Source organism: Schistocerca gregaria, chromosome 9, assembly GCF_023897955.1.
Source record: "Schistocerca gregaria isolate iqSchGreg1 chromosome 9, iqSchGreg1.2, whole genome shotgun sequence".
In the NCBI taxonomy this organism is placed as follows: domain Eukaryota; kingdom Metazoa; phylum Arthropoda; class Insecta; order Orthoptera; family Acrididae; genus Schistocerca; species Schistocerca gregaria.
This window is the reverse complement of record NC_064928.1, coordinates 160,294,043-160,321,648: the sequence shown is the minus strand read 5'-3', so window position 1 is coordinate 160,321,648 and position 27,606 is coordinate 160,294,043. Positions and strand designations below refer to the sequence as shown.

Below are 27,606 nucleotides of genomic sequence, written 5' to 3'. Positions count from 1 at the left end.
TTTTTCCATTTCCAGGAGTGTAACATATCATGTAGGTCATACTTCAAAGAATTACAGATAATGACAGTCCCTTCTCTTTTTATGTACAGCTGCCTTTTGTACATAAAAGAAAACTTTAACAGTTACAACCTTAGGCAGTCCGTTCATAATCATAACACTCGTCAAACATTTAAGATAGACTTACCAACAACTCGACTCAAGAAAACATAAGACAGTTATGAATACATGGAAATAAGGCTTTTCAACACATTACCTGTGCATGCACAGTGTGTCTCTATTAATATATTTAAAAGTAAGACTAAAAAATGGCTGAAAGTCAAAGCTTTTTACACTGTTAAAGAATTTGAAAACTCTTCAAAAATGGACATGACTTACAAAACAACTTGCAACTCTGTTTGTACCTCTTCCTAAGCTTTTTCTTCTAGTATTGTGTCTACAATACACACTATTAGGTTTGAAAAGCAGCCTTTAAAATGATTCCTACATGTGGCTCCAGGATGGACTGCACTCATGATTCTTATGGCTCTTGTCTGCACCCACAGCACTTCCCTAGCAAGTGACTAACTTCTCCAAAATACAATTCCCAAAATGCCATGAAAATAATTGTAACAAGCTGATTTAATATTTTCCAAATTTCTATAAGAGCATAAGTTGCAGAAATCAGTTTTTTGCACAGATCCAAGATGTGGTTTGACCAGTTTAGTGTGCTATCAGTATATAAGCCCCAGGTATTTTGAACTTTCTACCTTAGCTACCATATCTGCAGGTTGCCAGGTTTTTGTTTTGTTCCTTCATCTTTCAAGTTTGTGCAAAATTGGATATAGTTTCCAGAATGAGATTTTCACTCTGCAGCGGAGTGTGCGCTGATATGAAACTTCCTGGCAGATTAAAACTGTGTGCCCGACCGAGACTCGAACTCGGGACCTTTGCCTTTCGCGGGCAAGTGCTCTACCAACTGAGCTACCGAAGCACGACTCACGTCCGGTACTCACAGCCTTACTTCTGCCAGTATCCGTCTCCTACCTTCCAAACTTTACAGAAGCTCTTCTGCGAAACATGCAGAACTAGCACTCCTGAAAGAAAGGATATTGCGGAGACATGGCTTAGCCACAGCCTGGGGGATGTTTCCAGAATGAGATATAGTTTGTTTTACTGTAATTAACAGGAACTACTTATGTTAAACATGTTCACAATATCCATAAAAACATAATTAGCTGACTCAAGTCCGTCTTTTGAATTATCAATAAGCAGCATAGTGTAATCAGGAAAGATGCTGAATTTACAATATTCTGTAAAAAGAGGAAGATCATTAATAAAAGATAATAAAAAGTATTTGGTCCAGAACAAAGCCCTGAGGCACTTGACATGCGATGGTAGCCCAGTCCAAAGATGAGACACCTTCTTGACTATCCAGTACAACTTTTTCTTTTTGAAAGATAGGAATAAAGCTACTTCCCTGCTGCATCATTTATTCCTAGATACTTTACATAAAGTATTTGGTGACTGACACAGTCAAAAGTTTTTGATAGGTTGTAAAATATTACAAACATCTTTATCTTTTTGTTGATGGATTCCAAAACATTGTTAGCAAATGCAAATACTGCATCTTTTGCTGATAACCTCCTCTGGAATCCAGACTGACTTTATCTGACAATATTATGTTGACTGAGATGCTTAACAACTCTAGAATGCATTAGTTTCCCTAAAACCTTGCAAAAGCTTGTCAGTACAGAGGTTTCACAACTTCATACTGAAGCCTTTCAGGAATTACGCTGATCAGCCACAACATTATGATCATTGACCTACTATAGAAATAAACCTGTGCAGGCGATGGGAGCATTACTTGGTGACGAATTACTGCTAATCAAATGCAAGGTGCATGTAGTATCAGTGAGCATGCTATCTGCGTGTAGAATGGGGAGTTTGACTGAGGGCATGTTGTTATGGCCCAGTGGCTCAGAAAGGGGATTTTGGAAACTGCACAACTTGTCAGGCATTTGAGGAGTGCTGTTGTGTCTTAAATGTATGGTGAAACCACGTCCAGACATTGTAGGGTTGGGTGGCCATCCCTCATTACAGATGTTGGACATCATAGGCTTGACAGACTGGTAAAACAGAACAGGCAGTGAACCGTAGCAGAACTAACATCAAACTTTAATGTTGGACAGAGTAAAAGTGTGTCTGAACACACCTAACAGTGGGCCTCTGCAGCTGTTGATCCATGTATGTGCCAATGTTAACACAGCGATATAGGCAAGTATGACTGAAATAGGCACATGACCAATGGCAGTGGATGTTGGTGCAGTGGCAGAGCATTGCATAGTCTGATGAATCCCAATATCTTCATCATGCCGGTCTGAGGGGGCAAATCTGTCATCTTCAAAGGGGACACCTATACTGCGAGACATAAAAAAGTTGGCAGGAGCTCCATTATGCTCTGGAGGACATTTATGTGGGCATCCATGGATCCAGTAGAGCTTGTGCAAGGCACCATGACAGCCATGGAGTATTGTACACAGGTTGCAGTTCTAACAACCCTACCACAATAAAGCTCAAAATTTTAATAACGATTGTGGTGTTGCTCACGCTGCTAAATACTGCATTATCGGGTAACAACAGTCATATTATGTGGCAGGTGTCATTAGAGCACAGTTAATAGTCATTTCATGTAATAATGAAAAAACTAAGCACTCATCTTTTTGTGTTTCCCACGCTGGTCTCGTCATAAAATTGTGGCTCAATCGTTGAAAATCTAGGTGGTTATGATTCCAGGGTCGGATGCAAAGAGGCCTAGGTTTTATTCTGCTATATTCAAAAGTTTTGTAGATGTGTTTCACAAACCATTCTTGGACATTACACTATTACTGGACAATGGTGATGTAAAAAAAATAATCAGCACTCCGAATTTAAGCTACACTTCCTTTTAATTGCAATATCACGTGGCACACAAAACATCACTTCACAATACAAAACATACTTGAAAACATCTTCCTCGCAGTCACTGTTAAAGTTCACATTTTATAAGAGGACTACAATATGCGTCTTTCCAACATGACGTCCAAGACTTGACCTTTTTAAGGTCCGACTCTCTAACAAGTTAACAACTAACTAACTATCGCTAATGCACCCAAAATTCAGAGTTACAAGTACGTCAAAGATCATAGTGACAAAAAGAAAGATTACACATAAGAATAATATCATTGCAATATAAACATATCGATGTATCACAAATGAAATCAAATCTGAATGTTGTCTCAGAAATATGTAAACTACTTTACAGAAACACAGTTAACTATTACTGGTATCGAGAGGCTCAGATGAGGTACCGTAATGGTTAAGTAATTCGAGTACCATTACACAGTCCACATACACCTGTTAATGACAACCTCGTTTCTTGAAAGCTGTGGCATTTTTCAACAAGACAATGCAACATGTTACAAGGCCAGGAGTGTGACTGATCGGTTTGAGGAACACAGTGGCAAGTTCCAATTGGTGTGCTGGCCTCTCGAACTTGCCAGAATTGAACCCGATTGAACACATCTGGGATGTGATTGAATTTGACATCAGAGCTCATCATCCCCCTCTCCAGAGTTTATGGGAATTATATGACTTGTGTGTGCAAATGTAGAGCCAATTTCCTCCAGCAATCTACCAAGACTTCATTTCCAGAAGGAAATTTTCACTCTGCAGCAGAGTGTGTGCTTATATGAAACTTCCTTGAAGATTAAAACTGTGTACCGAACTGAGATTAGAACTCGGGATCTCTGCCTTTCGCGGACACGTGCTCTACCGACTGAGCTACGATAGCACATTGAGTTCAGTTTGAGTCTCGGTCCAGCACACAGTTTTAATCTGCCAGGAAGTTTCAAGGCCTCATTGCTTCCATATTGTGATGTGTCGATGCTGTTATCCATGCTAATGGTGGACATACCAGCTGTTAGATAGGTGGTCATAATGTTCTGGCTGATCAGTGTAAATCTGCTGTCAATGAATCTACAAAATTTAAACAGTGACAGAATCTTAAGCAGTTCCTAATAGAAAAATCCATCTCTGTTTCAGATGAATATCTAAACCAGCAGGCATAATTTCTCTCTCTTGTTGATGAATCTGCAGTAGTTTAATGCCGAGGAACTTTGTTTTCTCATTTGGATGTGTGAAGTTTGAGCAGTATAATGCCTTTTGACTGTAACCCACACAATTGTTTAATGCAACACAGTCTACTGGTACCCAGTAAAACTTGTGCCCATCTCTATAGCGGAGTTCACTAATGCATGACTGTGGGGTAGGGCTGGACTTGGATGTAAGCTGTTTCAAATCCTGATGCTGGAAATTTTTCACTGCCACTTTTTGGCTGGTGAGGAGAGGCAGTGGCATAAAGGTCCTGATCATAGGCTCTCATGTAATGAGGGCATTTGACACTGTCGATGGTGATCTGGAAATCCACTGAGTATATTAATCTGCGTGGCCCCATTGGAGCTGTTTGGCAGGAGTACACTATGTGCCAGCATTGGGTTTCATTATCTTTTATCATCATCATCATCATCCAACACAAATATAACACTACACTATACAAACATCCATTACACTCACCTTCCCTCTAAAAACACACAAACAACACAACCTTCACATATCCACAAGGAAATGGGTAAATGATAATCAAGTAAGGGGACAGGGAGTTGAATCCACCTTACAGGATATCTCAGCCAACAATGCAATTGGACATCTTTTATTAGAATTCATTAATTATCAATAAATATATTTGATAACAAATAATTCATTACTTTAGAGTGGGGCAGACTGTGTGCGGACCACAGTTCAGCCTATCTCAGTTTTTGCTCATTCATCCACAAAAGCAAGATTTCATTTAGTATTGAGGTGTAGCACTTTTCAGTCAATGCAACTCCCACCAGTTTAGCAGAATCATGGTGTCAGCACTGTTTATCCTTCACTATTTGTTTGTGGTGTGAAGGATGTTTACAGGTTCAGAGGCTTTTTGCACAAAAAAAGGGCACCTTACGATCTGTCATCACACTCATTTAAAAATGAAAGAGAATTACAGAAGATATGGATGAGAATTCTCAACATCTATCATGCAATCACATAAGTGACAGGTATGGCAAATTTGCTATGAACAATATATTGTGCAGGGTGAGTTTAAGGATATAGTTGACATCGTGTTAAATTTTCACGCATGCAGCATGTTAAGAAACTGACAGTATGAAGAGTAAAATTACTGAAGTTGCATCCATTACTTCATTGTCAGTTGCAACAGTTTTGATGGAAATGAACAAAGAGTATGGAGACTATGATCCATGAAAAGTATGTTGGCAAAGTTAAGGAACATGCCTGGAATGATGTTTCAATTGCAAACTCACTATTGTTGAATTTATGAAGGAAAAAGGAGAGCAGAAACAAAAATTAAAACACCCAGAGTGGTTTGCAGACCTTGCATTTAAAGTGTGCTTGACTGCACATGGTGCACAGTAAGACACTGATAAATGACTTCTTTCTGATTTTATGGGAATGCATTTAAATAGAAAATCACCTTATAGAAGAGCCACATTCTAACAAACACAGTCCTGTCCCATAAGCTCACAGCTGTTAAGGAAAATGGGAGGTCTGAGGCTTTCATTGTAGCCTTGAAAGAATTACGCGGATAGTTTCCTAAACATTTTGAGGATGCTGTCAATCTTACATCCATTTTTGAGACAGTTTACTGTTTCGCTTGAAAACACCCCTATGCATGTATAGATGGAACTGATTGACCAGCAACATAATTCTCAACTTAATGACAAGTTCTTTTATGTTCAAATTGTCCAGGATGTTTACAGTACTTTCCTCAGGTAGAGTGCCCACGCCTCCGTAATGAAATTGCAAAAGTGCTACAGTGTTTCAATTGACATACTTGTGTAATGAAACTAAGTATGAAACTAAGTCAGTGGTGATTATGTAGCAACTTGAGTGCGAAAATGTGTGAAATGGTTTCCGTCTGTCCATGTGCTGATGGTTTGTACCAGAGAAAAATTATAATGCTTCCTCAGTACACTGAAAATAATTAAAGAATACTGAAAATTAGTTGTGTTTTTGAAACATGTTTTTGAAAAATGTGAAATATGAAGGAAAGTCATACACAGTGTTACTGCATTGACATTTAAATGTGATGCATTCAGTACCTCCTCCTCCTCCTCATCTGTCAAAGTGCTTGGTAGTGGGGGAAACATGCAGTGAGGCTGTGCACTTTGGCATTTGTGGCAGAGTGCAGCCTGAGAGCCAAAATTTTGGACAGCCTTGCTTTAGAGGTCCCTATTTTCTTGGAAATATCTAGTAATTTCTCTTAATTACTCATGTTGCTTTCAATATTGTACTAGCATTATGTTAACAATCTTCAACAAATATAGTTCTTCACTGTTATTGCCTGAATAGCCCTTATATATTACTTCCTATATTTCATATCACCTTGTATCACTGTAATAATCTTTGAAAATGTATTATTGTCATGCATCCTAGAGAATCTTAATAACTGGATTTATGAAACTGAAGTACGCAAATGATCTAAATTAACTCTCAAGTCATTTTTAGTACCAAGCAAGGTGGCACGATGATTAGCACACTGGACTCGCATTCAGGAGGACGACGGTTCAAATCTGTGTACAACCATCCTGATTTAGTTTTCTGCAATTTCCCTTAATCACTCCAGGCAAATGCCAGGATGGTTACTTTGAAACCTTCTCTAATCCAATGGGACTGATGACCTCACTGTTTGGTCCCCTCCCCCAAATCAGCAACCAGCCAACCAATCAGTTTTAGTCTACTAAAAGCATTTAATATGTAGAACTGTACAATAAGAAAATTGTGTAAGCACCTCACAGAAGCCTGTCATGAACTTGCACTGAGATGACAAAAGTTATGGGATGCCTCCTAATACAGTGTTGGTCCTCCTCTTTCCTGGTGTAGGAAAGCAACTTGACGTGGCATGGACTTGACAAGCTGTTGGAAGGCCCCTGCAGAAATATTGAGCCATGCTGCCTCTATAGCCATCAATAATTGTGCAAAAATTGTCCTCTCAATTATGTTCCGCTAATGTTTTATATTATTTGGAAACAAAGTCCATGAATGGTTGCAAACGGTTTATAGGAGCTGAACACAACCATTTCCAGACAATGCTCAGTTCAGTTGGACCCACACCATTATGTAGCCATCATGAGCTTGCACAGTGTCTTGTTCACAACTGGGGTCCGTGCCTTCGTGGGGTCTATGCCACACTCAAACCCTATCGGCAGCTCTTACCAACTGAAATCAGGCCACCATTTTGCAGTCGTGTAGGGTCCAACCAATTGGTCACAAGCCCAGGAGAGGTGTTGCATGTGATGTGCTGTGCTGTGCTGCAAAAGGACTCAAGTTGGTCATTTGCTGCCATAGCCCATTAGCACCAAATTTCACCTCACCATTCTAACAAATGCATTGATTGTACATCTCACAATAATTTCTGTGGGATGAGAATGGGATGTTGTTGTCTGTTAGGACTGAAAGCTCTAAGCAAATGTTGCTGCTCAGTTGTTAAGTGAACGCCATGGGCACTAGGTTGTCCATGGTGAGAGGTAGGTAACAGCAAAAATAAGGTGTTCTTGGCACACTCTTGACTCTGTGGATTGCAGAATATTGAATTTCCTAATGAGCTCCAACCACCATTCCGCGTTCAAAGTCTGTTAATTCCTGTCATGCAGCCTTAATTATGTGGGACACCTTTTCACAGATATCATCTAAAAGCAGGTGTCAGCTCTGCCAATGTGTTGCACTTTTATACCTTGTTTGTGCAATACTGCTGTGATCTGTATATGTGCACTTTGTTATCCCATGACTTTTGTCACCTCACTGTAGAATGAGCTGTTATACCAGCAATAGATTTACCATATAGCAATGTTGGAGAAGTGGGGGATTTCAGATAATGTGATTTATTTTATGTATTTTTTCTTTTCCTTGGATTTCTTTTAGGGAATATTTTTTACTGAAAATCCTGTCATAGTAGTGAACACGTTAATTTTTCATGTTGTACACTACATTTAACAACAGATTTAAAATTTCAAAAGTGAGCTTATTGCTCTCATCCATTCAATGAACATTTAGCAGCAAAAAGATTCTATATACAGCTGCATTACCTGAAGGTATGGCAAAACAGTACTGTGCCGATTTCAAAAATTGCATGCAATCAACACTGCTATTCATACATTGGTACCATTTCACTTTTCTGTACAAAAGTTGCAGAGTTCACCATGTAGTATGTTTATAAATCACTTATTTCGTAGAAGCATAGTCATATCTAGGATCTTGGTCTGTCAGAGGGTTTCTAAGCTCATACGAGATTGTGTGTCATCATGCCATTTCCAAATTCTCTGAGTAAATGCAGATGTTGTCTTAATGCATTATCCTACCAATTACTGTAGGCACCCCCCACCCACCCACATCAAAGAGGACACAGACCTCAATAACAATGTTACCACCTCTTAAATTAAACAGTTTTTTGCACTGCTTCTCACTTATAAATTACTCATTTGCACGGTGTGCATTTTGCTTCTACATCTGTTATACCCTGGTGCAGAAAAGGAAAACAAGTTTATTACAAAACTTTAAACTTGTTCTAATAGTTATATTTTTGTATCCTGATTTGTATAATATATATTGTGTATAGCTTATAATACAGTACTCGGTTGAGGGCCCAGAATATTTTAGTCCACTGAAAATGTTAAAGTGAAGCTGCTCTTGTTTACCACATGTCCACATATATGGAGAGAAACAAAAGAATAAAGGTATGAAGTGTTGTTAACTTTCAGCAGAGTTCAGCATAGACCAGCTATGAAAAAAAAGGATAGAAAAAGAAGATATATTTCCTGGGTGACTGTTGCCAGAGCCAGGGTTCAAAATAAGCAGAAGTGATAAATAAATAATATAGTTTTACTGTATACTAAAAATGTGTGGTTTTGTAAAAATTTCCAAAACTGAGTGAGGTGGTCCCTTCTTGAATTCTGAGGGTATTTTGCCTGTCTCATACATCTTGCTCACCAGATGGTAGAGTTTTGTCAGGACTGGCTCTCCCAAAGCCGTCAGTAGTTCCAATGGAATGTTGTCTACTCCCGGGCCCTTGTTTCGACTCAGGTCTTTCAGTGCTCTGTCAAACTCTTCTCGCAGTATCATATCTCTGATTTCATCTTCATCTACATCCTCTTCCATTTCCATAATATTGTCCTCAAGTACATTCCCCTTGTATAGACCCTCTATATACTCCTTCCACCTTTCTGCTTTCCCTTCTTTGCTTAGAACTGGGTTTCCATCAAAGTTCTTGATATTCATGCAAGTGGTTCTCCTTTCTCCAAAGGTCTCTTTAATTTTCCTGTAGACAGTATCTATCTCACCCCTAGTGAGATAAACCTCTACATCCTTACATTTGTTCTCTAGCCATCCCTGCTTAGCCATTTTGGACTGCCTGTCGATATCATTTTTGAGACATATCTATTCCTTTTTGCCTGCTTCATTTACGGCATTTTTATATTTTCTCCTTTCATCAATTAAATTCAATATTTCTTCTGTTACCCAAGGGTTTCTGTTAGCCCTCATCTTTTTACCTATTTGATCCTCTGCTGACTTCACTATTTTATCCCTCAAAGCTACCCATTCTTCTTCTACTGTATTTCTTACCCCCATTCCTGTCAATTGTTCCGTTATGCTATCACTGAAACTCTCTACAACCTCTGGTTTAGTCAGTTTAGCCAGGTCCCATCTCCTTAAATTCCCACCTTTTTGCTGTTTCTTCCGTTTCAATCTACAGTTCATAACCAATAGATTGTGGTCAGAGTCCACATCTGCCCCTGGAAATGTCTTACAATTTAAAACCTGGTTCCTAAGTCTCTGTCTTACCATTATAGAATCTATCTGATACCTTTTAGTATCTCCAGGGTTCTTCCATTTATACAACCTTCTTTCATGATTCTTAAATCAAGTGCTAGCTTTGATTAAGTTATGCTCTGTGCAAAATTCTACCAGGCGGCTTCCTGTTTCATTTCTTAGCCCCAATGCATATTGACCTACTACGTTTCCTTCTCTCCCTTTTCCTACTCTTGAATTCCAGTCAACCACGACCATTAAATTTTTGTCTCCCTTCACTACCTGAATAATTTCTTTTATCTCATGATACATTTCATCAATTTCTTCATCATCTGCAGAGCTAGTTGGCATATAAACTAGTACTACTGTAGTAGGTGTGGGCTTCGTGTCTATCTTGGCCACAATGATACATTCAGTATGCTGTTTGTAGTAGCTTACCCGTACTCCGGTTTTTTTATTCATTAGTAAACCTACTCCTGCATTACCCCTATTTGATTTTGTATTTATAACCCTGTATTCACCTGACCAAAAGTCTTGTTCCTCCTGCCACCAAACTTCACTAATTCCCACTATATCTAACTTTAACCTATCCACTTCCCTTTTTAAGTTTTCTAACCTACCTGCCCGATTAAGGGGTCTGACATTCCACACTCCAATCCGTAGAGTGCCAGTTTTCTTTCTCCTGATAACGACGTCCTCTTGAGTAGTCCCTGCCTGGAGATCCGAATGGGGGACTATTTTACCTCCGGAATATTTTACCCAAGAGGACACCATCATCATTTCATCATACAGTAAAGCTGCATGCCCCCGGGAAAAATTACGGCTGTAGTTTCCCCTTGCTTTCAGCTGTTCGCAGTACCAAAACAGCAAGGCCGTTTTGGTTAGTGTTACAAGGCCAGATCAGTCAATCATCCAGACTGTTGCCCCTGCAACTACTGAAGGCTGCTGCCCCTCTTCAGGAACCACACGTTTGTCTGGCCTCTCAACAGATATCCCTCCATTGTGGTTGCACCTACGTTATGGCTATCTGTATCGTTGAGCCATGCAAGCCTCCCCACCAATGACATGGTTCATGGTCCATGGAGGGGGGGGGGGGGGGTAGAATGATAATAAAGTGTATTTTATGTACCTAGCTTTATGAATTTACACATAAAAAATTTTCAAGCACACGCTCTTAGATTACTGTAGTACTATATATTTACGAGTGGACCACAAGGCCTGTGAATCACAAATTTTGATGAGTCTTAGGTATGTTGGAGAGGGATCTATCCTGAGTACCTAGCTAGCTGCTTTTCATGTGATAGCTCCTCATTTCCAAGAAAATCAATGTTGAAATTTTATGCATCTCTTCTATATCTGTAACATTGGTCATGTTTTAATCAAGTGTATGTAGTGCAGCAGCCAATGATCATGGCTACCATCTTAATGGTACAGTTCGAACCCTATTGAATATGAATTTTTTTCTCAATTTCATTTTACAGAATTTGCTGCATCAAATCAGTCTCTTGACTGAAGCCCACAACAACAACAACAACATGTCATTCAAAATTACTCGAAAATTGTCATTTTCACATAGTAATTTCATTAATAATTGCCAGTCTGTGATTTGCTGCACTTTTTTACAGTCCATGACAGAGAGATGAGAAAAGAGGCAAGGTTATGTCTAGGAAATGCAGAAAGTGAATGTTACACAACTATTTGCTATATTTTAATTATTCACACACACACACACACACACACACACACACACACACACACACACACACACACACACAATAAGGCCTTCTTGCAGGAAGCTTATGTGCTTAGTAACTTTTTGTTTTGCCTTTCTGCAATTCAGCATCTCCACTGTGTTCCAAGTGTCAATCAATCCTTTTCATAATATTGTTATTACAGTGAAAACAGCTATTTTGAATAATTTTGCATGACATACACTTTTTAATGATATTCTGCACAACTTCAAGAAATTAACAACAACAACAACTTTACACAGGTAGGAACAGCATGGTAACCGCAAAACTTGGACACTGTACTACACTTGCCTGCTTGAAACACAAACAAAGTTGCAGGTGTAGGAGGTACGCATAAAACTTCGACATTGATTGCCTTGGGAACTAGGGGCCATTGCATGAAAAGCCACTAGCCAGGCACTCAGGACAGCCCCTCTACAACATACCTAAGACTCCATCCCATCCATTATTAAAAGGTTTGATGGTCCCCATGTTAGCAAAAAACGGCTACTTTAAATACCCACTGCTCTTTCACTTACACTACTCAGCTGCTGCTTTTATCAAATACTTCAAACAAAGCATTTGTGACTGAGAAAGGTGCTGCAGTGGCTGGCACACTGGACTCTCATTCAGGAGGGCAGTGGTTCAAAACCCTGTTTGACTATCTAGATTTATATTTTCAGTTGTTTCCCTAAATTGATTGAGGCAAACACTGGGATGGTTCCATTGAAAGGACATACCCATTTTTCTTCTCATCCTTGGCTAATCTGGGCTTGTGCTCCATCCCTAATGACCTCTTTGTCAATGGGACATTAAATACTAATCTTCCTTCTTTCCATAGAATACTGCAAGCTGTCTACATACTGGGAAAATGAAATATGAACATTAGTGTTAATTAGAATTTACTCCATTCTGAATCCTAGATAAGAATACATAGTCTGTATGGAAATTATTTTTACCTCTATTGTTGTGTGTGTGGGTTAGGGTTACCTAGTTACCTATTTTTACCAGGGACCTTTACTACTTTAAGTGTCTCATTTCCTAATCTAATTCCCTCAGCATCACCCAATTTAATTCGACTACATTCCATTATCCTCGTTTTGCTTTTGTTGATGTTAATCTTATGTCTTCCTTTCAATACACTACCGATTCCGTTCAAATGCTCTTCCAAGTCCATTGCTGTCTCTGACAGATTTACTATGTAACTGGTGAACCTCAAAGTTTTTATTTCTTCTCCATGGATTTTAAAAGCTACTCCAGAGTTTTCTTTTGTTTCCTTTACTGCTTGCTCAAAACACAAATTGAATAACATTGGGGAGAGGCTACAACCCTGTCTCACTCCCTTCCCAACCACTGCTTCCCTTTCATGCCCCTCGACCCTTATAACTGCCATCTGGTTTCTGTACAAATTGTAAATAGCCTTTTGCTCCCTGTATTTTACCCCTGCCACCTTCAGAATTTGAAAGAGAGTATTCCAGTCAACATTGTCAAAAGCTTTCTCCAAGTCTACAAATACTAGACACGTAGGTTTTTCCTTTCCTTGATCTTCCTTCTAAGATAAGTCGTAGGGTCAGTATTGTCTCACGTGTTCCAACATTTCTACAGAATCCAAACTAATCTTCTCCGAGGTAGGCTACATTCAGTTTTTCCATTCGTCTGTAAAGAATTCGCGTTAGTATTTTGCAGCTGTGACTTATTAAACTGATAGTTCGGTAATTTTCACATCTGTGAACTCCTGCTTTCTTAGGGATTGGAATTATTATATTCTTCTTGAATTCTGAGGGTATTTCGCCAGTCTCATACATTTTGCTCACCGGATGGTAGAGTTTTGTCATGACTGGCTCTCTCAAGGCCGTCAGTAGTTCTAATGGAATGTTGTCTACCCCCGGGCCCTTGTTTCGACTCAGGTCTTTCAATGCTCTGTCAAACTCTTCACACCGTATCTTATCTCCCATTTTCTCTTCATCTACATCCTCTTCCATTTCCATAATATTACCTCAAGTATATCGCCCTTGTATAAACCCTCTATATACTCCTTCCACCTTTCTGCCTTCCCTTCTTTGCTTAGAACTGGGTTTCCATCTGAGCTCTTGATATTCATACAAGTGGCTCTCTTTTCTCCAAATGTCTCTTTAATATTCCTGTATGCACTATCTATATTACCCCTAGTGAGATAAGCATCTACATCCTTACATTTGTCCTCTAGCCATCCCTGCTTAGCCATTTTGCACTTCCTGTCGATCTCATTTTTGAGACGTTTGTATTCCTTTTTGCCTGCTTCATTTACTGCATTTTTATGTTTTCTCCTTTCATCAATTAAATTCAATATTTCTTCTGTTACCCAAGGGTATCTACTAGCCCTTGTCTTTTTACCTACTTGATCCTGTGCTGCCTTCACTACTTCATCCCTCAAAGCTACCCATTCTTCTTCCACTGTATTTCTTTCCCCCATTTGTGCAATTGCTCCCTTATGCTCTCCCTGAAACTCTGTACAACCTCTGGTTCTTTTAGTTTATCCAAGTCCCATCTCCTTAAATTCCCACCTTTTTGCAGCTTTTTCAGTTTTAATCTACAGGTCATAACCAATAGATTGTGGTCAGAGTCCACATCTGCCCCTGGAAATGGCTTACAATTTAAAACCTGGTTCCTAAATCTCTGTCTTACCATTATGTAATCTATCTGATACCTTTTAGTATCTCCAGGGTTCTTCCATTTATACAACCTTCTTTCATGATTCTTAAACCAAGTGTTAGCTATGATTAAGTTATGCTCTGTGCAAAATTCTACCAGGAGGCTTCCTGTTTCTTTTCTTAGCCCCTTCCTATTTCATTCTTAGCCCCAATCCATATTCACCTACTACATTTCCTTCTCTCCCTTTTCCTACTCTTGAATTCCAGTCACCCACGACTATTAAATTTTTGTCTCCCTTCACTACCTGAATAATTTCTTTTATCTCATGATACATTTCATCAATTTCTTCATCATCTGCAGAGCTAGTTGGCATATAAACTTGTACTACTGTAGTAGGCATGGGCCTTGTGTCTATCTTGGCCACAATAATGCATTCACTATGCTGTTTGTAGTAGCTTACCAGTACTCCTGTTTTTTATCCATTAGTAAACCTACTCCTGCATTACCCCTATTTGATTTTGTATTTATAACCCTGTATTCACCTGACCAAAAGTCTTGTTCCTCCTGCCACCAAACTTCACTAATTCCCACTATATCTAACTTTAACCTATCCATTTCCCTTTTTAAGTTTTCTAACCTACCTACCCAATGAAGGGATGTGACATTCCTTGCTCCAATTCATAGAATACCAGCTTTCTTTCTCCTGATAACGATGTCCTCTTGAGTAGTCCCCACCCGGAGATCTGAATGTGGGACTATTTTACCCAAGAAGACGCCATCATCATTCAACCAAACAGTAAAGCTGCATGCCCCCAGGAAAAATTACGGCTGTAGTTTCCCCTTGCTTTCAGTGGTTCGCAGTACCAGCACAGCAAGGCCGTTTTGGTTAGTGTTACAAGGCCAGATCAATCAATCATCCAGACTGTTGCCCCTGAAACTACTGAAAAGGCTGTTGCCCCTCTTCAAGAACCACACGTTTGTCTGGCCTCTCAACAGATGCCCCTTCGTTGTGGTTGCATCTACGGTACGGCCATATGTATTGCTGAGGCACGCAAGCCTCCCCACCAATGGCAAGGTCCATCATTCATGGGAGTGAATACATACTGAAAGATAAACAAATATTTTTATATATCTCTAGCCCAGGCCCCTGTATGACTTGACTCCTTCCATATCCCTACAGGCTTTTCCCACTTGCTTTACAAAACATGTTGTGTCAAGGAATATGCTATGTGTTGACTGTAGGTTGGCCATTTGGAGCCAGTGTTGTGTGCCATATTACACTGTTTGATACATCTCTGTATCATACTGTTTCCTGTCCTTCTAATTAGCATTTGTAATAATTGCAGTCAAGATGTTTATTAAAGTTGTCAATATTGTAGATGGTTTCTCTGGATTACAAACAATATTCACGTGATTTTTACATCTGTGCATGCCATCTGCTTTCGTGAAAGCATGAAGTGTGGGTTAAGTGTGTCTAATACAATGGGAGATTGGGGGGTGGGGGGTAAGAGACACCTGGTTTATTTTTACATAGTACCAGAATTTTCTATAATTGTTGGCATGCACTTTCACTGAAATGTTATAAATATGATGATAAAAGTTATTGTGTGCTTCGTGCATTAATTTTTCATTTGCTCAAGAATTTCTGCTTACATTTGCCTGTGAACATTTTGGCATTCTGTTTTGAATTGAGAATGTAACAATATTAGTTTTCTTAGCATTTTCTGACTTCTGTTATTAACCATAGTCGGTTTTCTCCATATTTAATACTTATTGACTGGTAGGTCAGTCGGTGTCATCGTCCATCCCTCTTCCTTTCCTTTCCACTCTTCTGCCAGGAGGAGGAGCCCCTGGCTCCAAAAGTGTACACATTTCTGCAACTTTTATATGTTTTTCTCCTGTCACAACTTAATATTTTTTATCTATTCCATTATATTTTCTAAAATAGGTTATTTTCACTGAAACAAAACTGTATGTATCAAAAACTTGCAGCTCACAACAGCAGTCATCTAACAGCTCAAAAACTGATTCCACTTGGACTCCACTCCCACCTTGGTTGTTGGTTCTATGTATTTTTCTAAGTTAAGCAGATTTACAACAATTATTCAAAAATTCATTAAACAGGGTTCTTTCATACAGTTTATGAAACTATTAGTTAATAACGTAATACAAAGCAGCATGTACATTTTCTTACAGCTCTCAGCAATGCATAAACCTTTATAAGTATAAATTAATTAGGTCCTATTTCATTGAGGTGAAATTAAAGCAGTGTTTATGATTACTTTCCTATATATACAATGAAAACTTTAACTTTAGGTAGCTTCCCAGTTATTTGCATATAGCAGTATAAAAGTGAGTGAAAACACTTTGCCACATATAAAACAGCTGTGTTGCACATCAAACTTATTAAGGTTTCCATTTATATCTCTTATTTATTTATATTTGATGTAATTGTGTGTGTTTTAGCATTAATACAATATGGTGTTATTACTCCCACATTATATTTATGTACCAAGTAATGATACAAATATCAGATTCATTAAACCCCTTACCTTGTCTGTAGTATTCATTTTGATTCATGTTTTGAGCGAAAGAAATGAGTTGTTTCATTATTATCAATAATGTTTATTCTCCACAGACAATACGAACACGAACAGGGTATGAATTTGTTTGCCAGCATGGACCATCTGAGTGTGAGGGCAATAAAATACATGCTTGTGCTATTGATGTTCTTCATGAAAAAGATATTCAGCTCAAGTACATAGGTTGTTTAATGAGCGACTATGATTATCCTGAATTAGTTGGTGAAAAGGTAAGACTATTTAAATATGTAATAACCAGTTCGAAGTCAATATGGAAACAAATACGTAACATTACAGATACTTTTGTATCCTTTTGTTGTGTAACTGACTTGTTTTTATTTGGGCAAAGGGTATGGAAGCACTGTAGCAGTTCATAAATAACCCAATGTTAACATTTCATCATTCCTTTTCATCGGTAAAAACTTTAAGTTTTGTGAAAGGTCCAAGTTTGACACAACTGGTCCCTATGAGGAAATTAAAATCTTTTCATGTTGTATGTTTGTATTTTACCAGGAAAAAGCTGTAAAGTGAATATTCAGTTTCTTCCTATAAGCTTTACAAACACATCTCGTTCTTTACCAGAACTAAAGTTTTCCCATCAGCCAATGTATATAATTAAAATGATTCTCTGATTTTCTACATACTATATTCTCTTCTTTCTTAGTGTGCAAAACAGTTGGGCATCAACTGGAATCCAATTTTACGGTGTTCGAGAGGAACCAAAGGCACTGAGCTCCTGCGAGCATATGGAGAAGCAACCAAAGCTCTGGATCCACCTGTATCTTTCATTCCAACTGTCACATTAAATGGAGTAAGTACCAGTTACACTCAGTAGTTTGCAATTCACACAATTAAAAAATTCTTTAGTGCTGTTGTCTCTCTGTCAACAACACACCATCATTATATTAACTGCAAGCAGGATTCATGTTTGAATTAAAGAACAGCATATTTTTCACTGAATACACCTGATGGAGCTAGTCACTAATTCTCATGATTGTTCAAATTAATAGAATGGCAGTCCAACTAATGTAGAGGAAATGGTACAATCTCCCATGGGTTAGTAGTTTTATTGATCATGCAAATTAAGGGTAAAGGAGGCTATCAAAGAAAGACTACAAATGTTAGACTTAGCTTCCTACTAAGAACAAAATTACTCTTCAGAAAAAAATTCTGCAGCTCATGGCTTAGTGGCTAACGTTTCTGCCTCTGGATCATGGGGTCCCGGGTTCGATTCCCAGCTGGGTTGGGGATTTTCTCTGCCTGGGAACTGGTTGTCTGTGTTGTCCTCATCATTTCACCATCATCATCATCATCATACATGACAGTGGCTAAATTGGACTGTGTAAAAAAATCATCATCATCATCTCTCCAAAAGGGCAAGTACTCAGTGCAGTGAGACATGAACTTGATCAGGGCACCTACACGCATGAGAAACTGCACAATAACCTGAAAGAGTGGTTCGGTGTGGGGTGGTGGAGGGGTGAGGTGGACTGCATCATGGGGCTGTGGACCACTGCGGTTGCAGTGGGGTGAATTCTTTCATGAATGCCATCTTTCCTTCTTGAGGCATAACTATGATAGAGGAATGTAAATTATGGGAGCAATACAATCAGATTACATCCAAATGGTATTGAATGTTCACAAAGTGATAACTTCATACTTTAAAAGCATGCTACATAAATATAGTTGCTTGCTCATTTTCTCATTCTTCAGACTTAATTTTTAACAGGCTATAATATAAACCGTAATAAGTAATTTATAGTTGGCTAGTCAGCTACAGAGAGCTAATGATAAATGTAAATAATAACCATGTTGAGCAAGCAGTAAAGGAAACAAAAGAAAAATTCGAAATAGGTATTGAAATCCATGGAGAAGAAATAAAAACTTACAGAATATAAAATGTAGACTGGCAATGGCAAGGACAGCATTTCTGAAGAAGAGAAATTTGTTAACATCGAGTATAGATTTAAGAGTCAGGAAGTCATTTCTGAAAGTATTTGTATGGAGTGTAGCCATGTATGGAAGTGAAACATGGATGATAAATAGTTTGGACAAGAAGAGAATAGAAGCTTTCGAAGTGTGGTGCTACAGAAGAATGCTGAGGATTAGATGGGTAGATCACATAATTAATGAGGAGGTATTGAATAGAATTGGGGAGAAGAGGATTTTGTGGCACAGCTTGACTAGAAGAAGGGATCGGTTGGTAGGACATGTTCTGAGACATCAAGGGATCACCAATTTAGTATTTGAGGGCAGTGTGGAGGGTAAAAATCGTAGAGAGAGACCAAGAGATGAATACACTAAGCAGATTCAGGTTATAGTAGGTACTGGGAGATGAAGCTTGCACAGGATTGAGTAGCATGGAGAGCTGCATCAAACCAGTCTCAGGACTGAAGACCACAACAACAAAACAATCATGTTTCAGAGTTTGCATAAAAACACCAGAATAATTTTAGACACTGGAAAGTAGGTAGTGCTAGACATTTACATAGGCCATGAATTTGGGGAGAAAAACATTAGGTTTCCATTGCTATTCAAAATCTGTATAAATGACTAGAGAAGAATCTGTAGAATGGACACTGCTTTGTTAGGACACAAATTTGGACATAAAAAGTGGGTGAACTCTATGGTGATTGTCAAAAATTATGCAAGGAACTTGAGACAAACTTTAAAGGAAAGAATATTGAAAGATTTCAAAAACTAAGACTAAGGTAATGAATCAATGAGATGTGTATCAGTGCACTATGGTCTACATCTACCCTTAAATCTACATACATTCCATTGTGGTTGGCAGGAGTGCCAACACAGGGTTAATAAAGGATGCCGAAATGCACGCGTTTTAGCTCACGCTGGCTGGCGTGAGGTCTGGAACATGACAAGGGAATTAGAATTGAGAAAAACGGGCGTAGCTGGTGGAATACTTAACTTTAATCCATTAATGGAGAACACCGCTCTTTATGGTACATGATTCACAATATCAATAATACGGATACTGGCGCCTTGCTAGGTCGTAGCAAATAACATAGCTGAAGGCTATGCTAACTATCGTCTCGGGAAATGAGAGCGTAGAAGTCAGTGAATCATCGCTAGCAAAGTCGGCGGTACAACTGGGGCGAGTGCTAGGAAGTCTGCAATCACTGATAATGGCGACACGCGTGTCCGACGTATACTAACAGACCGCGGCCGATTTAAAGGCTACCACCTAGCAAGTGTGGTGTCTGGCGGTGACACCACATTCCTCCCCCACAAATCGGCGTACGGTTGTGGAATAAGGCTTCCACCCGCCGTGGGGAGGACTGTATGTTGACGTATGTGACGAGGTGGGGAGCCTAACAACAGGCGAGGCTGTGCCACCCGCACCCTGCCATTAGGACCGCGGGGAGCTAGGAAACGCCTGAAAACCTGCTCTAGGGTGCACGCCAACATGCGTGTATGTGCCAGTAGAGAGACAGGAGGGGCCTAAGGGTCAACCTCCATCAGGCCGGGGCACCCGATGGGCGAAGGCGACATATGGTCCGGAGTGGGCAAGAGTTCCATGTCGGAGGACAGCTGGTCACGGGAAGCGATCGGCGGCGTGTGACCCAGGGAGGCGCCCGGCGGCTGCAGCGGTGCATCCACTGCGGGTGTCGGTGGGAGAACAGGCAGCAGCAGTGGCGCATCGCCATGGGGCAACAAGGAAGGCAGTGTCGGTAACACCTGGGGCTGAGGCGAGCCAGTATATGGGTCCCCGGGGCGCTGGCTGGACGGCACCGTCACTGAAAGCAGACGGCGAGCTGCAGATCCCGTACGACGACAGAGGCGCAGCTGGATGAGATGTCAGCGCACCTCACCAGAGGCCCCCAACACCAGATACATAGCGCGTCCGAGGCAGTGAAGAATGCGCCCTTCGAGCCAATGCCATGAACCTTGATAGTGGCGATAGTAGACATCGTCGCCTGGAGCAAAAGCAGGTGTCTGCTGCAGCACAAGAACCTGATGTGGCGGATGTAGCGAAGACATCAAGGTTCCATGATGACGACCGTGGAGCAACTCAGCTGACGAGCGACCATCTCGGGGCTGAGAGTGATACGAGGACGAAAAGAGGAATAATGCGTCCTCCCGAGAATGCGACTCTTTCAACTTCAACATCTGTGACTTGAAAGTCCGGACCAATCGTTCAGTGGCACAGTTTGACTGTGGCGAAAACGGCGTGGACGTCAGATGTTGAATACCATTGGCTTTGCAGAATGGCTGAAATTCTGCGGACGTGAATTGTGGGCCATTGTCAGAAACAATAGTCTGTAGAAGACCTTCAATGCAAAAGATAGTGGATAACGCTTGGATGGTGGCAGATGACGTCGTGGAAGACATCCGGACAACAAAAGGAAAATTACTGAATGAATCTATCACAACCAACCATCGAGCATTCCACAATGGACCAGCAAAATCGATGTGTAAGCGTTGCCAAGGGGAAGTGGCATTTGGCCATGGAAAGAATTTCCGCGGTGGTGCTGATTGTTGTTCGGCACACACCATGCAAGAAGAGTACATATTCGTAATCGCGGCATCGATTCCGAACCAAGTGCAGTGCTGACGAGCAAGTTGTTTCGTCCTCACTATACCCCAATGTCCTTGGTGGAGAAGCTGTAAGACAGAGGACTGTAACGAACGTGGTACCACGACCCTGGACTGATCATTATCAGAACGTAACAGCAAAACACCACGTCGAACAAAAAGTCTCTCCTTGTGAGCAAAAAATCGGCGAACCAACGGGTCCCCGATCCTTGACTTTGACAAGGGCCATTTCGTAGCAACAAAACGCAGAATGGGAGCAAGGACAGGGTCAGCAGCTGTGGCTGTAGCGACACGACGAAAATCAATCAGAAACGATTCGACCACGTCATCGGTTTCCGCATCAATGAACATGCAAGCAAGTTTGGAGGAATCGAATGCCCTATCCTCAGCAAGAGGAAAGCGGAACAACGAATCGGCGTTTCCGTGCTTAGCAGTGGACCGATACAAGATATCGTAGCGGTACTGTGAGAGGAAAATAGACCAGAGGATGAATTTCTGCGCTGTACATGGCGGTACAGGCTTGGTCGGATGAAAAAGCGATGTCAAAGGTTTGTGGTCTGTGGTTATGGTAAAGTGACGACCATACAAGAAATCATGAAACTTTGTAACACCAAATACGAGAGCCAATGCTTCTTTCTCGATCTGTGAATAATTTCTTTGCGCAGACGAGAGCAATTTGGACGCAAAGGCAATAGGGCGATCGTGCGATCCATCTTTGTGCGCAAGCACAGCACCAATCCTGAAATCCAATGCATCCACCATCAACAAGAGGGGTTTCTGCGGATCGAATGGCGTAAGGCAAGTATTGGAAAGCAACGCCGATATCAACTGGCGAAAGGCGCGTTCGCATTCCGTCGTCCAGACGAACGGAACACCCTTACGGCGTAAGCGATGAAGCGGAGCTGAAATGGAAGAGGCATGCGGCACATAGCGATGGTAGTAATTTATTTTTCCCAGCACACTCTGTAGCTGCTTCAAATTCTGCAGCGACGGCAAGTCTTGTATGGCACGGAGGTGCGTTGGACTGGGATGTATGCCTTGGCATTGAGTACATGTCCCAAGTATGGCAAGTCCCGAGCAAAAAACACACATTTATCCTTCCGAAAGCGAAGACCATTTTGTCGCAAGACCTGAAATAATGTTCTGAGATTGGCCAAATGTTCTTCTTCCGTCTTTCCGGAGATCACAATATCATCCAGATAATTAGCTGCAGTAGGAACCGACGCGCAAACAGTTTGTAGATATTGCTGAAACAATGCAGGGGCAGATGCACACCCGAATGGCAGTCATTTGAATTGATACAACCCAAGATGTGTGTTAACCACCAAAACGCACTGTGATTCTTTGTCCACCGGTATTTGCAAGTACGCATCTGCGAGGTCTAACTTCGAAAAATATTTACCTGGGCACAGTTTGTCAAAAAGATCTTCCGGGCGGGGTAAAGGAAAAGTTGCAGGCACTAGCTGTGGATTCACTGTTGCCTTGAAGTCCACACGAAGTCTCAATTTGCTGGAAGGTTTTGGCAAAATTACTAAGGGTGATGCCCAGAGAGAAACCTGCACACGTTCAATCACACCTTGTGATTCCAAATCGTGTAATGTTTTTGCGACCTCATCACGCAATGCGTGGGGAACATTGCGCGCACTGAAAAATTTCGGTTGCGCGTTTACTTTCCGTTCCAAATGTGCTTTATTGTTCTTAGCGCAACCGAGGCCCGGTGCAAAAATGTCTGCAAATTCTTCATATAGACGAGAAACACTGTCTGAAGGCACAGTCTGGTTCACTGATAGGACCTTATTTACTATAGACAAGTTAAACAACTGAAATAAATCGAAACCAAATAAGTTCACTGCAGAAGAAGAACGAAGGATGTAAAATGACACAAGTTTTGTTTGTTCTTTGTATGTTGCAAGAAGGCTGCACTGTCCTACCACAGGGATACGTTGCTCTGGATAGCTTGTTAACTGAACATTTGCGGCACGCAACGGAGGTGTGCCCAGCAGTTTGTAAGTGTCTTGATTGATCAGTGAAACTGCAGCTCCGGTATCGAGCTGGAATGGCATCACTTTGCCGTTAATGTCCAAGTCCACAAAAAGTTTATTGTCCTGCTGACAACAAGAGCGACTGTCTCATGCAATGCGAACTGACACTGGCACATAATCACATGTGACTTGACGGGAGTTCCGGCGATGTCGACGCACACTATTTTTGGGACGAACACAGTCACTGTTAGAGAGAGTGGCACTGGGCGAAGTGGAATGAGCTACATGAATTTCCATTGGCGAAGTTTCGCAAGCCTGAGTATCCTTGGTTCGAATTCGGCGCGTAGCAAAGGGCCTGGAACAGTTTTGAGCTTCCGATCTGAGCTTTTTCTGGCAAACGCTCCGAACATGTCCTTTTTTTATTACAATAAAAACAAATAGCTTGGCGTGACGGGCAATTCTCACGAGAATGTTTAGTAGTACACCTCGGGCATGATTTGATCACTGCATTTGCTTGCTTGCGCGGCACACGTAGCTGAGAGCCTGGCGGCAGTGGCGCGGCCGGGCGCGAGGGCTGTTTACTGCTCCGTGCAGCTCGCCGGCGGGCCGGTTAACGTGATACACTGCTGGCGAAGTTTCAAATGATTCCTGAGCAAAGTCAAGTTTGTCCTGCCGATCCAATATGTCCATCACTTGTTGAAGGGAGGGATTTATCATTCAGCCAGAGTTTAGCAGATTTCATGTGGACGACTTCACACTTTTCATTATTTAGAGTCAATTCCCTCTGTCCACACCATACAGGTGTCTTTTACAAATCACTTTGCACTTAGTTTTGATCATTCGAATGAGTTTACAAGATGGTAAATTACAGCAGCATTTGCAAATAATCTAAGAGGACTGCTGAAATTGTCTCCTATGTCATTTGTGTGGATCAGGAACAGCAGAGGACCTGTAACACTTCCTTGGACAATGCCTGATATTACTTCTGGTTTACTCAATGACTTTGTCAGTTACTACAGACTGTGATCTTTCTGACAGGAAATCTTGAATCCAGTCACACAACTGAGATGATACTATACAGGCATGTAACCAGAAGTTGCTTATGAAGAACAGAGTCAAAAACCTAGACATTTAAAAATATGGAATCAATTTGACATCCCCCGTTGATAGCACTAATTACCTTGTAAGAATAAAGACCTAGTTGTGTTTCACAAGAGCAATATTTTCTGAATCTGTGCGGACCATTTTTCAATAAATTGTTTTCTTTAAGGTAATTAATAATGATCAGGCAGGGTATATGTTCCAAAATTTTGCTGCAAATAGATAATAGTGATATGAGTCTCATTCAGCAGATTACTCCTATTTCCTTCCTTGGGTATTGGTGTGATAGGGCATAAAATAAGGACAAAGTTTGTGGTTCAAGCCTCCGACTGTACTACTGGCCTGACTGTAGGCAGAGTGCAGCCCTTCCATCTACATTGGGATTAAATCTCTTGCCACACCTGCCTTTTTTTTCTGGGAAAGATCCCTGGTAGTCATTTTGACAGCATGCCGAATGGACTTAGTGCCATTATGGAGAGGTTGGAACAAGGAAAAATGTCCACCCCCACCATGGATTGAAGCTGGGACATCCAGCACTGGAGTCTACCCACTAGATGACTATGGCTACCTGGATTAGCATCATGAAAGAAACTTGACCATTCTTTTCTCACCACTTCGTCTTTTTCCAAAGCTGTTTCACAGAGGAAGACTGCACTGTAGTTCCTTCTCTAGATTGTCACACAGATGACAAAACGGTAGATATCGAAATAGACGACAGAGGGATAGAGAAACAATTAAAATCGCTCAAAAGAGGAAAGGCCGCAGGACCTGATGGGATACCAGTTCAATTTTACACAGAGTATACAAAGGAACTTGCCCCCCTTCTTGTGGCAGTGTACTGTAGGTCTCTAGAAGAGCATAGCATTCCATAGGATTGGAAAAGAGCACAGGTCATCCCCATTCTCAAGAAGGGACGTCGAACAGATGTGCAGAACTATAGACCTATATCTCTAACGTCGATCAGTTGTAGAATTTTGGAACACATATTATGTTCGAGTATAATGACTTTTCTGGAGACTAGAAATCTACTCTGTAGGAATCAGCATGAGTTTAGAAAAAGACGATCGTGTGAAACCCAGCTCGCGCTATTCGTTCACGAGACTCAGAGGGCCATAGAGATGGGTTCCCAAGTAGATACCATGTTTCTTGACTTCCGCAACGCGTTCGATACAGTTCCCCACAGTCATTTAATGAACACAGTAAGAGCATATGGACTATCAGACCAATTGTGTGATTGGATTAAAGAGTTCCTAGATAACAGAAGGCAGCACGTCATTCTCAATGGAGATAAGTCTTCCGAAGTAAGAGTGATTTCAGGTGTGCCGCAGGGGAGTGTCGTAAGACTGTTGCTATTCACAATATACATAAGTTACCTTGTGGATGACGTTGGAAGTTCACTGAGGCTTTTTGCGGAGGATGCTGTGGTATATCGAGAGGTCATAACAAAGGAAAATTGTACTGAAATGCAGGAGCATCTGCAGTGAATTGACACATGGTGCAGGGAATGGCAATTGAATCTCCATGTAGACAAGTGTAATCTTCTGAGAATACATGGAAAGAAAGATACCTTATCATTTAGCTACAATATAGCAGGTCAGCAACTGGAAGCAGTTAATTCCATAAATTATCTGGGAGTACGCATTAGGAGTGATTTAAAATGGAATGATCATATAAAATTGATCGTCGGTAAAGCAGATGCCAGACTGAGATTCATTGGAAAAATCCTAAGGAAATGCAATCTGAAAACAAAGGAAGTAGGTTACAGTACGCTTATTCGCCCACTGCTTGAATACTGCTCAGCAGTGTGGGATCTGTACCAGATAGGGTTGATAGAAGAGATAGAGAAGATCCAACGGAGAGCTGTGCGCTTCATTACAGGATCATTTAGTAATCGCGAAAGCGTTACGGAGATGATAGATAAACTCCAGTGGAAGACTCTGCAGGAGAGACACTCAGAAGCTCGATACAGGCTTTTGTCGAAGTTTCGAGAACATACCTTCACCGAGGAGTCAAACAGTATATTGATCCCTCCTACGTATATCTCGCGAAGAGACCATGAGGATAAAATCAGAGAGATTAGAGCCCACACAGAGGCATACCGACAATCCTTCTTTCCATGAACAATACGAGACTGGAATAGAAGAGAGAACCGATAGAGGTACTCAAGGTACCCTCCGCCACACACCGTCAGGTGGCTTGCAGAGTATGGATGTAGATGTAGCTGTAGATAATCAAAGCAAGATGTGGCGTCACACTGCCAAAGTCCTTACCACCCTGATAATATGGGTTCCCATCAGATCACTGAAGTTAAGCGTTGTTGTGCTTGCCTTGCAGTTGGATGGGTGATTGTCTGATCTGTTGAACACTGTTGGTAAACAGGGTGCACTCAGCCCTTATGTGGCCAATTGAGGAGCTACTTGACTGGGAAGTAGCGGCTCTGGTCACAAAAACCGGTAACAGCCAGGAGAGCGGTATGTTGAAAACGTGCCCTTCCATATCCACATCAGTGACACTTATCAGCTGAGGAAGACATAGTAGTTAGTTGGTACTGTTGTGCCTTCTGAGGCCTGTTAGGGCACACAGAGACACACACTCTGTTTTCCAGCTCGTTAAGACACTGGATTCTCAATCAAGAGATTCAGGTTTCAGATTCGTTGATTGGTCATCCAGATATAGATTTTCCGTGGTTTCTCTAAAGCAGATGCCAGGATGGCCCTGTGAAGGGAAAGGGCTGATTTTCATTCTAGCAGTACACTGAGGTGACAAGTCATGGGATAGCAATAAGCGGTGCATTAGCAGAGCTGTCATTTGTACTCAGGTGAGTCCTGTGAATAGATTTCTGAAATTATTATGGCTGCGCTAAATTAACAGACTGAACGTAGAGTGGTTGTTGGAGCTAGTTGCATAGTACATTGTATTTCAAATACTGTTACAGAATTCAATATTCAGAGATCAACAGTGTCAAGAGTGTGCCAAGAATACCAGATTTCAGGCATTACCTCTCACCACAGACAACACAGTGGCTGACAGCCCCATTCTCAAGAAGGGACGTCGAACAGATGTGCAGAACTATAGACCTATATCTCTAACGTCGATCAGTTGTAGAATTTTGGAACACATATTATGTTCGAGTATAATGACTTTTCTGGA

The 27,606-nt window shown here is 40.9% G+C and overlaps 1 protein-coding gene across 2 annotated transcripts in view; it reads left to right on the top strand.

Moving 5' to 3' along the window:
* The window catches only part of LOC126291748 (GILT-like protein 1), a 110,253-nt gene that overhangs the window by 67,507 nt on the left and 15,140 nt on the right, over window positions 1-27,606 (top strand). For both annotated transcript variants that reach the window (XM_049985426.1, XM_049985425.1), the window contains 2 exons: window positions 16,876-17,049; window positions 17,484-17,630. In XM_049985426.1, the coding sequence (XP_049841383.1) occupies window positions 16,876-17,049; window positions 17,484-17,630 (321 nt within the window). The remainder of the gene's footprint in view (window positions 1-16,875; window positions 17,050-17,483; window positions 17,631-27,606) is intronic.